Source organism: Hemiscyllium ocellatum, chromosome 43 (genome assembly GCF_020745735.1).
Source record: "Hemiscyllium ocellatum isolate sHemOce1 chromosome 43, sHemOce1.pat.X.cur, whole genome shotgun sequence".
NCBI lineage: Eukaryota > Metazoa > Chordata > Chondrichthyes > Orectolobiformes > Hemiscylliidae > Hemiscyllium > Hemiscyllium ocellatum.
The window spans coordinates 34447953-34463914 of NC_083443.1; the positions used below are offsets into that span (position 1 = coordinate 34447953).

General features: G+C 42.3%; 1 protein-coding gene across 2 annotated transcripts in view; it reads left to right on the forward strand.

Moving 5' to 3' along the window:
* LOC132834988 (serine-rich coiled-coil domain-containing protein 2-like) overlaps nt 1-15962 on the forward strand; it is a 636764-nt gene that overhangs the window by 429701 nt on the left and 191101 nt on the right. For both annotated transcript variants that reach the window (XM_060854168.1, XM_060854169.1), the window contains exon 7: nt 1241-1448. In XM_060854168.1, the coding sequence (XP_060710151.1) occupies nt 1241-1448 (208 nt within the window). The remainder of the gene's footprint in view (nt 1-1240; nt 1449-15962) is intronic.

Below are 15962 nucleotides of genomic sequence, written 5' to 3' on the forward strand. Positions count from 1 at the left end.
TGTCATTTTAATGCAAAAAGTACATTTCACAGGTGTGAGGACAGAAGTATCAAATCAAAGAAGGTATTAAGAAAGGTCTTAAAGGAAGGAGGAGCTGGAGAAGAGCCGCAGTTTAGAGAATTTATTCACAGCGTGGAATGTGAGGATGCGTTGCAAGGAGGCACTGTTAATGACAAAAAAAACCAATTTGGACTCTCACCAGCTTCTAGAGTTGGGATGGAAATTTTATAGTTTATAGATATCAGCTGATAGAGCAGTGAATGTTACATGGTGTGGGATCTTAAGTTTAAATTTAGGAGTTTGGAGGTTGGCAGGCGTGCTCGGATATCAGTGAAGTCTGAAGGCAAAGTTTGAATGAGAAATTCAGCCAGTGAGTTCAAGTAGAAATGAGGTGGGTGATGTTGTCGAGGTGGGTGATGTTGTCGAGGTGGGTGATGTTGTCGAGGTGGGTGATGTTGTCGAGGTGGGTGATGTTGTCGAGGTGGAAGTGGGTGGTTTCGAGTGGGATCATAAACTAAATCAGAAAACGTAAGGAGTGGGACGAAATGCCACACTATTTAGAATGGGTTGATGAATATGACATTTAATGCACAAAAGAGCTCCAACTGAAAGTAATTTTACTTTTCGTTCTGAGTGCAACTGATTGTGTTGAAAAATAAAGCAAGAAGAAATCCAGTTATCTGCACTTTGAATTGTATAATGTTGGCAATTTTGTCCCTTGTAGCCTGTTCAACACTAGGCATAAATGCAGACTGTGCAGATTTGAACACAACCGTGAATGAAAATAAAAGCTTCCAAATTGGATATTCCAAGCTACATTTCTTCCAATTCAGCAGACTAGTGCTCAGAATTTCATTTTGTTGAAACAGAATTTATCCCTTAATCCATTGGTGGTGTCCTATTTACATGTATGCATGTTAATCTCTGCAATGGGACAACCTTTTTGGCATGATGGGTAATATGTGTTGCATAAGATATTGGCACCCAACCTTGATCTTTACACCAAGCAAGAGTGTTCTGTCAGGATTCAGATGATGACTGAGCACGGAGCAAAGCTGAGATGAAGTTTCATTTTGTATATTGTAGCTGGAAAACATCAAATGTCAGAGCTGCAACTCGATAATTAGCCAACAGCTGTAAATGTAGCCACTGTCATTGGAAATTCAATAATTAGGAATATCTTCATGGTTTTATTTTTCTGATAATATGTGAGAAATGATAATGGGCCTTTTTCTTTCAGGAGTCCTGCTTCCCAAGAGCTTCCAGTGGGCCACTTTGATTGGCATGCGGCTGCAAGTTACTGCCGACCTCCTAGTGGTCACGTGAGATCGTCTCGGCCTCTGACTGAGAACACTGTGATGCTGGATGTGCTGACGCTGCGGCACATGGTGCATGACTGCACCTCTGTCAAAACCCAGATACTGAAATTGAAGCGATTGCTGCAACAGGTACACTGCTTACAATGGAGGAGAAAGTGAGGTCTGCAGATGCTGCAGATCAGAACTGAAAATGTGTTGCTGGAAAAGCGCAGCAGGTCAGGCAGCATCCAAGGAACAGGAAACTCAACGTTTCGGGCATAAGCCCTTCATCAGGAATGAAGGGCTTATGCCCGAAACGTTGAGTTTCCTGTTCCTTGGATGCTGCCTGACCTGCTGCTCTTTTCCGGCAACACATTTTCAGTACTGCTTACAATGCCCACAAATGGTTTTATTAAAGCTACTGTTAACTGTTAAATCTTAGGTTACAAGGCAAATGCTTTGAAAAGTATGGGTAATTTCAAAGCCATGTGACAATATTATTTGGAAGCCTTTGTTATTCTTGTATGGAGAACGAGCTGAACTGATGTTTTATGTACAGAATTATATTTTATTTCTGCTCCCACAACCGTACCAACTTATTGCAGGATCTGATTGACTATTTTGCAAGTAAGTAGAAGATGATTTCATTGGGAGCAGCATCACTAAGTTAAGTTGAAAAAGTAATCTTTGCCCATTTACACTCCTCCCCTCCTTCCTCAAGCCCAGTTTTGTCGCTCTTTGACATTGACAGTAAAATTTCAGATCAATTCCGCCACAAACCTGACCAAAATTATGCAAACTGAAGAAAATCTGAGAAAGCTTTCCTACTTGTTTTGCTTTTTTTTATTGTAAATGTTGCCTCAGGGCCACAGTAGCAGCAATAAGGGAGGGACAGAAAAAGAATCTGACCTGCAGGTGAGAAACCGAGCATCGTGAATAGCCATCCTTCTGATTAAATTGTTTTGAAGTGGGAGTGAGAATAGCTGAGTGATTCAGACAGCAGCCATAGAGAAATTGCTGAATGATTTTCAGTGATTGTGTTGGATTGCTGTGGGGGCATCGCTCAGTGTGGTATTGGTCTTAGATGAACTGATTATGGCAACTCTTAGTGGAAGGAGAGGTGGCCTCGGGGGCAAGACTTCCTCCTGGGTAATTAGAGTATGAAGACCTGAACAGAGGTGAATGGAGCCTTGCATTCCAGATGTGATTTCCTTTAATTGGAGGTCGACAGGATAAGTCTGAAGATATTTATTTTCTTTGGCTATCTCAAGAATAGTGTTGTCAATGCCATTCCTGATTTATGGTATAGGTGTAGTTTGAAATTTTTGAGCTGAATAAGTTTGGTTATGATGTGGAGGTACCAATGTTGGACTGGGGTGAACAAAGTCAGGAATTACACAACACTAGGTTATAGTCCAACAGGTTTATTTGAAATCACAAACTTTCAGAGTGTAGCCCCTCTGCCAGGTGGTGTGCCTGAATGTGCAAGCTCGTATGGCAGACAAATAAACCTCGAGCTTCAGCAGTTATCATGTCCAAGTAAGGAGCGATAGAGACCTTCAGCCAATTCATGGTAGAACAGTTCAGAACTTGATATCCTGCCTTGCTTTCTCCTATTCTCGAGCATTGTGCTCTGCTTCATCCTAAGTTTCCTTTAAAAGTGTTCTGTGCTTCAATAACTAACGTTGGAAAGAAATTTCTTACTTGCTTATTTTTCCTGGAGTGTTGGAGTTGAGGGGTGAACCCACAGAAGTTTGTAAAATCATGAATAGCCAAGGTCTTTACTCTAGGTTAGGGGAGTCCAAAACTAGAGTTCAAAGGTTTAAGGTGAGAGGGGAAAGATTTAAAAGAGACCCATGGGACAACTTTTTTATGCCATGAATGATATGTGTATGGAATAAGCTGCCAGAGAAAGTGATTGGGGCTGGTACAGTTACGACGTGTTGATGGCATCTGGATGAAAACATGCATAGGAAGGATTCCCAGGGATCGAGGTGAAATGCAGGCAAATGGGACTAAATTAATTTAGGATTTATGGATTGGCATGTACGAATTGGACTGAAGAGTCTGTTTTGGCCTGTATGTCTCAACGACTCTATGATTCTATGGTCATGCTTCTCACTGTCAGGGATTGTTCTAGATGGATAATTCCCATGTTCTAACTCCTGACCAGATGAAATATTTTTTAGTTTCATTAATCTATAATAATAATCTTCCAAGCGATGACTAAAATTCTTTACTTAATACCGAAGATGAGTTTTACACGTATAAATTTAAGTAACGCATGTTATGTGAAGTTCATTCTGGACAACGTATCATTCTACAAAAATGACAATAGGTGCTACCTAGATGCAGAGAATTATATTTGATTCATTATCACTTTGAATACAAGCCTCCATAAGATGATTTATTTTTTAGAAAAACTAAATTTTTAAAAAAGTACAGATTTCATTTTTGATTTTGCCTGACAGATTGTCTGTACTGTTGGTACAGCAAGACATGGTAAGCAGGCATTATTGATCTACCCTGTTAGATTAGGTCTTAACATTTGCATGAGGTTTTATTTGAGTTTAAGTCAAGATGTACTGCTGTTTATTGGGATTTGTGGTTAAACATTTTGTTCTAACAAATTCTAATACTTTGAAGAATGCAAATTCCCTCTCTGTGCATCTCTTCAGTAGGTTTGACTCAACTCAGTTTCGAGTAAAACCAACATTGGATTGTCTCATGCAAAAGTCATTTCGTGTTGTAGGGTGGGTCGCATTGAATGATCAGTCAGTATTTGATCTAAGGGGGTTGAAGTGGCCAATGAGGTGGCCTAAGTGTCACCACAAAGAATTCTTTGAGAAGTTTACAGCAGATGTGGTGAAAATAGTGAAATGGGTGGAATCTTTGCAGCCTCTGGGCAATGTGTTCATTGGCGAGCCATTTGGAAAAATAGGGTGATATTGCAAAATGAGATTCTTGATGTCAAGAAGAAAATTCTAATTCTCCAACTAATGTTTGAACAGTGAAATGAGAATCTTGCTATAAGTGGCTTACTTGCGTTGTTTGCATGCATTAGCATTTCATTACCACAATGCAGGTTCTCATTCTCCCACTTACTAATTAGAAATGAGATGGTGACAGTTTCCAACGTGAAGACAGAGCAGGTGCTGAGTGACTCCAGCTCCTCTGCTTGCTTGCTCCTCTGGGCCTCTGTTTTGGGTAGCATTCCCCAACATCCTGAGGTTGGCTTTGTGAGTAGCATCCATCCATGAAGATTGGCATCAGGCAGGTACCAGCCTGAATGCACCCTTATGACACATCTCCCCCCCACTTCAACATAGCTCTGCACAACAGCGCTGCATTTTGGACCACACTGTCACTTTTCCTTGTAAATGCTGCTGCAAGGGACTTAGCATGCAGGGACAAGTATCCATCGCATGGGTTCGACCAGCCTGCATTTCAGAGCTTGCTCTCTGTTACTTTGTGCTTCTTAGATGCTCACAGCATCTGTGCCTTGCCTTTCTGCATTTTGACCCTTGGCTGGAGCTTTAAGACTGACAGTGCCTCTGTATTTCCTTGTTGTTTAATGCTGACCATGCATGTCATGGCTGTCAGCAGTCATCCGTTGGAGGATGGCACAGTGCGACATCATTATCACCCCTGCACCATCAGCCAACAGCTAACAGAAAACACACTGCATCGGCTACAACCAGATGCCTTAAACGGTGTCATCCTCAGGTCAAGGGAAACTGCCTTCAGTCAGGGGATCCTGGCATAGTATGTCAAGGGCTGTCAGTCCAGGGGGCCATTGATGCTCACAACCATGCTGGCTTCAGCAGACGGACAGTGCAGCACAATGGCTGCCATGACCAAACTTGGGTTATGCTGTCATTGGGAAAAGGTAGCTACTCCTTTAGGCAGGGTCATAAGGTGGAATAATATGAAGGATGAGAAACCTGTGGAACTTTGTTCTTAGACAGCAATGCATTTATGAAGGTGTCTTTGTATTTGCAATGAAATGCCTGTCATGCCATCAATGTATCCTCCAAAGTGTTTCCTTTTGATTCCCATCATCATTATTGGCAATCCCATGTGGATGAGGATGACTCTCTCCCACTCTCAGGGTGAGTCTGTAGGTGTCTGTACAGACCGATGGAGCTACCACAGGCTCTGTTACACTGGGGGTAGATGGTGGGTCATGGGAAGGAGGTGGGTGGGGCATTGCTGTGGCAGTGCGCTCCTGCTGTTTCTCCCTGCTTTCGCCTTTTCCCACCAGCAAGGTTCGAGGTACTCACTGCCGTCCCGGATACTGCTCCTCCAGTTTGGACGGTCTTGGGCCATTGATTCCGAGGTGTCTATGGGAAAGTTGCACTTTACCAGTGAGCTCTTGAGGTGCTTCCTCTGTCGACCTGGGACCAGCCTGTTGTTTTGGAGCTGGGAGGAGAGCATGTTGGTCATGGCGACCAAATGCCCAGCCCATCACAACCGATCAAGGCTGGGGTCACTGCCTCGACGCTGGGGATGTTGGCCTGGTCGAGGTATTGGTCTGCTGGCTTCCCAGCAGATTCACAGGAACTTGCACATTCAGCATTGGTGGGACTGCACCAGTACCGTGAGGTAGGTAAAAGTGAGGACTACAGATGCAGGAAACCAGAGTTTAGATCAGAGTGGTGCTGGAAAAACACAGCAGGTCAGGCAGCATCCGAGGAGCAGGAAAATCGATGTTTCAGGCAAAATCCCTTCATAAGTACCTTGAGGTGTTTGCTCTTGATAATCCATGTCTCAGAGTCATACAGGAGGGCAGGAGCTACCACAGCTCTGTATACCATCAGCTTGGTGTCATGTACTATGAAGGGCAACTCCTAGCTGTTAGTGCCTGACCTGGTATATGGCTGAGCTTTCTCAATGGCACTGGCATGGAGGTCCCAGCAGTGACAATTTCCTCTGCCTCAGGCTACAGGAAGGTTAATGAGTGCATCACCATAGAGATGTGATGCTAATGAGGCGATTTTCAGAAGGTACCATCGGAAAGCCCAGTGGAGAGAGACACTCTCTATAAAACTTGCCAAAATTGGCATTGGGCCTATTTCTGGCAAAATGTGGCCCAATGTGTCTCCTTAGTGTCACATTGCAATGACAATATAATGACAAGTTAATACTTGTGTTTCTTTTCTTTCGGTGACCATCTAAACCTGGCGATGATCATGAAGCTCTACCTATTTTGCTGCTTTCAAAGGGCAGAGATGTTGCTTTTGTCACTTGGTATGTCTGATCTCTCAGTAATTACTCAATAGGAGTACACAATCAAACCTTTCCATAATATTTCGGTGTTTAACGTCAGTCCACAACCACGACTGTCAGGTAGGAGGAATCAGATGGTTATAAATGCACAAGGAAGGAGGCAGTGCTTTGGACAAAGATAGAAGGAATGGAGGCAACATCTTTAGTACTTGCTGAAATGTTTCTGCAAGGATCCTCCCTGACAGTGGATCTTTGTGTGCACGCACATAGAGTCATACAGCATGGAAACATACCCTCCAATCCAACTCACCCATGCCGACCAAATTAATCTAATCCGATTTGCTAGCACTTGGCCCATATCCCTCTAAACCCTTCCTAATCAGGTACCCATCCAAATGCCTTTTAAATGTTGTAATTGTACCAGCCTCCACCATTTCCTCTGGCAGCTCATTCCATACACGCTCCACCCTCTGTGAGAAAACGTTGCCCCGAGGTCCCTTTTATACCTTTTCCCCTCTCACCCTAAGCCTATGCCCACCGCTTTTGGACTCCCCCAACCTGGAAAAAGTAGATTTTGGTCATTGACCCTATCTGGGCTCCTATAAACTTCAAAAAGATCAGCTCTCAGCCTCCAATGCGGCACAGTTTTCTATTTATAAAAAGAAGTGTTTTCTGTGCTGTATGCTTGGGAAATAAAGATTTATAGTGAGATTGTGACTCTTGGCTGGGAGAGATGTTGTAGTCAAGACTTCCATTGAATACTTTCCATATTGGTAAGCCACATTGAGGTATTTTGGTCTTTCATACAAAAAAGAATAATTTTTGTATTTTTTTTAAATATGCAACCTAGATGCAGGATTTCCATTAAACAATAGCTGCAGTGGCAGTGAATAATTGCCCATTTGCCTGACTGATAAGTATTTGACAGCCCAGCTCATTTAAACTGGTGTAGGTATGGAAATTACCTTGTTTATTAATAGATAAAGGTCAGAATAAATTGGCACTGCACCCTTTTTGAGCAATTTGACATTCAATTAAATGTAAGGAAGTTGTCACTTTCACATTGGTAAGATGTTAACACCTACGCTGTCCTTGCTTTGCATGTGGCACAGTCCCATTAACCACATCTTGCCAAGTCATTTTTGACTCGATGAGGATGGGGCCAAACAAGGGGATAGAATAATTTTGTTGTTGCACAAAACTAACACGTGAATGAAGTGGGCTAGGTTTGTGGTGTACGGAATTCTCTAATCTCAAAATATCAGCAAAGGGAGTCCAGCTTATCACCAACAAAAGCACACACAGTGACAGTGGGTAAAACTAGAACAGTCTGATTTCTCAACTTACACTGTTGAAGGTAATGTGTACAGAAATATTTACTCTATTTTTGTTTCCTCTGAGAGTCATGGAATGACAATGAACAGATGAGACAATCTCAATCTACTTGATAATGTAATATTGCTCCCACTGCTCTGTAACTTCCAGAGGAATCTTTACCAGATCAGCTTCCGTGTCTGCATTGATCCCTTCACAGGCACCCTGGACCTCTGCTGCTGGTCCTTGGGGTCATTCTACGACTGTTTGTTTGTAAGCCTGGTAAATGGATCTGCCGAGTTGCATGGCTAACAGATTCCTACCCCTCCAGCAGTTCTGTCACGATAACCATAATGTCTAAGCCTTTACCTCTTCAGGCTTTGGCCTGGTTGACCATAACTAGGCCTTCTCTCCACTGTCCTGTTCCTGCTCTCCTTTGATTCTGTTCATGACTTTCTCATCCAATTGCATGAATAATCCAGTATTTTTGAGCTCGTTTATAGAATGTGGGCTTTGCTGGCTAAGTCAGCATTTATTTCTGTTTCCTAATTCCCTTTGAGAAGGTGGTGATTAGCTATTTCCTGGAACAGTTATGCTCCATGCAGTGTAACTACAGTGCTGTTGGTGAGGGAGTTCAACGATTTTGACTCAGTGACACTGAACGATCAGTGTTAGGTTTCCAAGTCAGGACAGTGTACAGCTCAGAGGGGGACTTGCAGGGAGTGGTGTTCCGATGTATCTGCTGCCATGTCTTCTAGAAGATGGTGGTCATGGGTTTGGAAGGTGCTGTCTAAAAGGCCTTGTGAGTTACTGAAGTGTATCTGACAAAAGATACCCCACTGCTGCCACTGTACATCATTGGTGAATATTGAAAGTGGGCAATAGGATGCCAGTCAAGTGGGTCATTATTTCCTGGATGGTGCCATGTTTTTTTAATGTTGTTGAAATAGCACTCATTCAGGCAAGTGACCACTGAGAGAATCTCATTGCACAATAGCCCTGCCAGTACTGCAGTGATGTTGTTCTGTCCTGATGGCTTGTATCTGTTGTGCTTACTTCGTCACTGCTATTTTCTTTGTACTGGCAGGGCACTCTCAAAGGGCAATGAGAATCTTTCGGTGGTGTCAGCAAATGCAACTTATTCTGTCATGCTCCTTGTTAAGATTTCAGAGAGATTGGGAAAGTCTCACTTCTCTATAATGCGGAGTTCTTACCCCAAGATTAGGAACACAAGTGAGTGTTCTGCTGGAGGTTCGACAAAGGGGAAGACAGAAGTGAAGAGATTGGATGTAGATTTGTGAAAAGCTCATTGGAATGATGGCATTTGCTTTACCTCGCTACATCTTTGAACCACAAACAGCTCTGTTTCTTCAAGCAGATCAGCTACAGACCCTCCCACCCACCTCTTATGTAGTGTGCATAGCATTGTGAGAAGTGAGGTAAAGGGAAGAAAGTTTGGATAAATGTACCTATAGCTGCGAGATGTCTCTGATATAGAAAAATAAGAACTAATAGGAATGTTGCAGTTGTTGGAAATCATACTGATTAAAAATAGCAATGATAGGCCACTTATTGATTATTTTCTCATATAACTCTTGCTGGCTTAATGGTATTGTTCTGGGGTCATGTTCTGGGGACCTGGGTTCAAATCTTGCCATAGCAGTCAGTGGAATTTGAATTCAATAAAGAATCTGGAATTAAGAGTCTAATGCTAACCACAAATCTATTGTTAATTGTCAGGAAAAATCCATCTGCTTCACCAAATTCCTTTAGGGAAGGAAACTGCCGTCCTTACTTGGTCTGGCCAGACGTGACTCCAGACCCACACCACATTGACTCTGAACTGCCCTCTAGGCAATTAGGGGTGGGCAATAAATGCTGCCCTGGCCAACAATACCCTCATGCTATGAATAAATAATATACAAAAACCTAATTTGATACAATCTCAGAGCCAGGGTCATCCATTTAAGACAGAGACTAGATTAGATTCCCTACAGTGTGGAAACAGACCCTTTGGCACAACCAGTCCACACTGACCCTCCGAAGAGTAACCCATCCAGACCCATTTCCCTCTTACTAATGCACCTAACACTTCTGGGCAATTTAGCATGGCCAGTTCACCTGAACCACACATCTTTGGACTGTAGGAGGAAACTGGAGCACTCTGAGGAAATCCACATAGACATGGGGAGAATATACAAACTCCACTCAGACAGCCATCCGAGGCTGGAATTGAACCCGGGTCCTTGGTGCTGTGAGGCAGCAGTCCTAACCACTGAGCCACCGTGCTGCCAAGATGAGGAGGAATTTCTTCTCACAAAAGGTTAATGAATCTGGAACTCTACCAGAGGCCCTCCAAGTCTGAGTCATTATGTATATTCAGGGCTGAAATAGACTGGATTTTCTAAATCAGTGAAGGAATCAAAGGTTATGGGGAAAAGGCAAAAGAATTGCATTGTGGATTGTCAGATAAGCCATGATTTCATTGAATCGTGGTGCAAACTTGGTGGGCCGAATGGCCTCCTTCTCTTCTTCCGTCTTGTGGTCTAATAGACATGGAAGAAAAGTTGACACCTTCAGTGTGACTGGTTGGGTTCTATAGGTTAGATGATAAGTTTTACAATTTATAAATTCTGATTGAATCGTTGACTAATTAGTGGCTCCAGTTCCATTATTTAGATGCCATATAATAACTTTCAAGAATCCTCATTAGTATATTCATATGTACGGCATCAAGGATAAAGACTCATCCCAAAGAGGGATAAATGTCAGATTTCAGGCAGGTTAGTGGTTAATAAAATGACTTTTAAAGAATACCGTGTAAATTTAAAACATAGAGAATGTTTACCAGATTTTTTTGTTGCACTGTTTTTGGACTGTTCTTTCACATATGAAACGGGACTGACGCAAGTCTCTTCTAGATATCTAAATAGGTCTTTACATGGTCTTGGGTATTGGCCAGTAATGGAAATTGAACATTCCAACTTTTTCTTTCAAGTTTGTCATCAATCATCCCCTTTGACCTCTATTTCCTGCTCCATGTCCAACCCTGCTGCTGTAAAAGTGTTAAAACATTTCCATTAAATGAAAGAAAACATAAGAAAGCTGTCAATCTGACAGGTTTACAAAGTTTACAGGTTTACCCAACACCAAGTTATAGTCCAACAGGTTTAATTGGAAGCATTAGCTTTCGGACCGACGCTCCTTCATCAGGTGGTTGTGGAGTACACAATTGTAAGATACAGAATTCATAGCAATCTGACAGGTGGTCAGTTTCTGAGAGTAATCAGAACGCTGTGGCTAAGGTTTGACTCCTTCAAAATTTAAAATTCAGGGAAAGGGAAAAGAAAATGAGCAAACCCAGAAGAAGAGTTTGTTAAATAGTTTGATAATTCAGTAGATTCAATGGAAAGAATCATTAAAGATAAGGGTATGTGAATAAGTGTGGGTGCTAATTCTGCTCCATCCAACTCAATGAACTTCAGGCATTTTTTTTGTTGATTTGGAAATATTGCCTTTTATTCTTTAAATTAACTCAGTACTTTAGGGAGAGCTTATTTGAACAGTCATGATTTGGAGATGCCGGTGTTGGACTGGAGTGTACAAAGTTAAAAATCACACAACACCAGGTTATAGTCCAACAGGTTTAATTGGAAGCACACTCGCTGCTCCTTCATCAGGTGATTGCGGAGGGCTCGATCGTAACACAGAATTTATAGCAAAAATTTGCAGTGTGATGTAACTGAAATTATACATTGAAAAATTGATTGTCTGTTAAGCCTTTCATCTGTTAGAATACAGTGATAGTTTCACTTCTTTCATGTGTAAATCACAAAACCTTTTTTGTAAAAGTTGCATTCTCGGGTTAGCTGTTAACAATGGTGATAGCTAGACAATATGTTGAAGGTGTTAGCCCCCTGTGTTCTCTGTCTATGACCTGATGTTTAGATTGATTCTAATCTAAAAAGTGAGATAACAGAGTTTTACATAAATTCATGCAGTTTTTGAGCTCAGAGTTCTACATGAATGTATGCAGCTTTTGTATGTAAAGTGCAATGTAACTCTGCAAGTACAAATTCACCACAAAATATGTGTGTGCCTGTGGGTCTTTGTCTGTGTGTTTGTGTGTGTGTGTCTGTCTGTCTGGGGTGGGGGTTGTGAGTGTGAGAATGTGTGTGTGTGTGTGTGGGGTGAGTGCAGACTGTCTTAGGTCTGTGAGGGGGTGCATGTGGGAGTGTGTGTGTCTATAAGGGTGTGTGTGGGTGTCTGTGTGCACCTGTGTCGGTGTGTATGTGAGAGTGTGTGTGTGTGTAGTGCAATGGTGATCACCTGTAATTTGACATGATAAAACTACACAGTGACATCAACAAGTTTCATCCCACATCAAACTCACCATGGATTACTCTCGACTATCTGTCTCATTCTTGGACACATGCGTCTCCATCAAGGACGGACACCTCAGCATCACACTCTACCGCAAACCCACAGACAACCTCACAATGCTACACTTCTCCAGCTTCCACCCAAAACATGTTAAGACAGCCATTCCCTATGGACAAGCCCTACGCATACACCGGATCTGCTCAGATGAGGAGGAACATGACGGGCACCTGAAAGTAGTCAAGGATGCCCTCACAAGAACGAGGTACGATGCTCAACTCATCGACCGCCAGTTCCGGCGTGCCACAGCAAGGAACCATAATGACCTCCTCAGACACGTGCTGCAACTGACAGGATACCCTTCATTGTCCAGTATTTCCCAGGAGCTGAAAAATTACGCCATGTTCTTCGTGACCCGCAACACATGATCAATGAGGATGAGCACCTCACCAAGATCTTCCCCACACCTCCACGACTTGCCTTTAAACAACCGCCAAACCTCAAACAGATCATTGTTCGTAGCAAACTGCCCAGCTCTCAGGACAACTCCATACAACCCTGTCATGGTGGATGCTGCAAGACGTGTCAGATTGTGAACATAGATGCCACTGTTACACGTAGGAACACCTCCCACCTTGTACATGGCAGGTACTCATGTGACTCAGCCAACATTGTTTATCTTATACGTTGCAGGCAAAGATGCCCTGAGGCATGGTACATTGGGGAAACCGAGCAAAGGCTACGACAACGGATGAATGGGCACCGCACAACAATCAAAAGACAGGAAGGTTCCCTCCCAGTTGGGGAACACTTCAGTGGTCCAGGACATTTAAGCCTCAGACCTTCAGGTGACCATCCTTCAAGGTGGACTTCGGGACAGGCAGCAGAGAAAAGTGGCCGAGCAGAGGCTGATAGCTAAGTTCGGTGCCCATAGGGAGGGCCTCATCCGGGACCTTGGGTTCATGTCACATTACAGGTGATCACCATTGCAACACACACACACACACTTACACACACACTTACACACACACACACACACACACACACACACACACACACACACACACACACACACACACACACACACACACACTTTCTCACACTCATAACCCCCACCCCAGACAGACAAAGACCCACATGCACACATATATTGTGTGGGGTGAATTTGTATTTGCAGAGTTACATTGCACTTTGCTCAAAAACTGCATACATTCATGTAGAACTCTGAGCTCAAAAACTGCATGAATTTATGTAAAACTCTGTTATCTCACTTTTTAGATTAGAATCAATCTAAACATCAGGTCATAGACAGAGAACACAGGGGGCTAACACCTTCAACATATTGTCTAGCTATCACCATTGTTAACAGCTAACCCGAGAATGCAACTTTTAAAAAAAGGTTTTGTGATTTACACATGAAAGAAGTGAAACAGACAATCAATTTTTCAATGTATAACTTCAGTTACATCACACTGTAAATTTTTGCTATAAATTCTGTGTTACGATCGAGCCCTCCACAATCACCTGATGAAGGAGCGTCGCTCCGAAAGCTAGTGTGCTTCCAATTAAACCTGTTGGACTATAACCTGGTGTTGTGTGATATTTAACTTTATTTGAACAGAGTTGTATCATAACATATCACTGGATGTTCCAAAGAAATTAGCTCTTCAAATGTCTCACTTCAATAGCCAGCAACAATTTTGTGGTTTACAATCTGTTGATGTGATGTTGAAATTGCTGCATAATTAGTTATAAAAATGAGAAAATAAGGCTAATGTGATTGCTGAAAGCCATTTATAGTTGCTCTGGGAACCTGCACAATAGATATCAGCTCTTCTGAATGGTAGCAATGGTTTAAACTGGGCTTTTAGAACAAGGCAAAGTCAAGTACTGAGACTGGTCATCACACAGTCAGCTTCCAGCTGACAATACTGTGATTACATTGCCTGGAGTTAAATTGAACCCTCATTCAGATGTGTTATTACAAAAGGTCTACCCGGGAGACCTTACTTGCTGTTAGACTGTTTTTGTTTCCCTCATCTATAGTGAGGTTTCACTTCTGGCTGATCTAATACAGATTCTTTGAATGCAGCTAGAGCATTGACATACTTCAAACATTTAAACCAACTCAAACCTGTCAGTTTATAAAGTCACCAAGATCTCTGAGAATTTCACCCTGCTGAGCACTTTTTAAACCAGGTTTGACTCCAGACAGCATTGTTTTTCAGTCCATATGAGCTGGATCATAAGTGGTGCACAGCAGTAGACCTTAAGTAAGCTGGACTCGGTTCAGATGGGCATCGAACTGGATCACAGAGAGACCTGGGAGCATTAATGGACCCAGCAGTAACCATTTCCAGCAATGGCAGAGAAACGATTAATAGAGGAAACTGAATGCATTGGCAGATCAACAGAGTCCAAGTCTGAGGCTGTCACCCTAGAGTAATGGTGTACTTTGGATGTTGTTTTCAATTATGGTCACCTAAGAAACTGTTCAAGCAGAAAAACAAAAAGTGAAGCCATCTCAGCCATAGAACTGAGTTGTAAGGAAAAGTTGGAAAACGAAAATTCAGTTTCATTGGAAGGAATATGAAAATACATTGTACAGATGTTGATAAAAATAAGCTGTAGGAAGAACGGATTTCTTGCAAACTTTGTTCAGAAGAAAAAGAATCATAAACATAAATCTGCATAAGACAAATTGAGCCCCGTTTTCAGATTGTTTTATTGCAGTGTGATTGGGACTTGAGAGAACTCTGGTAGAGCAATAAAGCAAAAATGAAGGAGCTTTAGTAATAAAGACTTTGGATTCTGTGATGGGGAGGGATATTGTAGGTTCCTGTGAATGCATTAATGAGCTGATTAGCTTTGTCATGCTATCATTTTTGTCACCTTTGCGTGTGAAAGTACCATGTGAAAGGGAAGTAATTGAAGCTGTCAATTGCCAATCCAACTGTGGCCTAATTGGAACATCAAAAATCCAGATTTCACATCTTGTTTTGATCTGAATTAAATGAAAGATTTGCCTCCCACTGATCAAGAGCTGACTGTGACAGATCGAAATGTAGGTCCAGGAGGACAGAGTTATTGAGGACAAGCGGTGTGTCTGCTTTAATAATCTGCCTGATAGGCAGCCAGTTTTGTGTGGAAAATAAGCTGATGTTGTTACCAGGGATAGAATGGCTTGTCTGGGCTAATTTGCAAGGTCCCTTCTGTTGTAATGACGGGGCTGAGACGCAGCTGTTAGTGACACAGTTGAGAATAAGAAGCGACTGGCACAGGAGCCACAGTGAGTGCAGTGTGATGGGTGAAGTACTGTTTAAACTTGCCTTAATGCAGCACAGGAGGTGTGTTTGTAAATCCCATCAGAGTGTTTCCATGATTCTGGCATCTTGCTAAAACAATGCCAGGTTTCATTAGAAGATATACCCCGCAGTTCTTTAGTTTTTCATCTTAAACATTGGCATGGGAGGCAACAGCGGATCAAATAATCTGAATTCCTTTTAACCATTGCACTTGTGAATTTTTGAACAATTTTCTCCATAATTTAATTTAACAATGACAAACCTTAATGATACATTGTAGATCGAAAGAGATTTACAGTACTTTAGTGCTATGGAGTTACATTGGTCTCAGAGAAGATGAAATGTGATAGATGAGGCCTTTGTGGAGATATATGGTAACTCTTTGTTTGTTTGGTCTCAGTGGAATTTACGAGTATAGTTAAGCTTTGCTATGCCT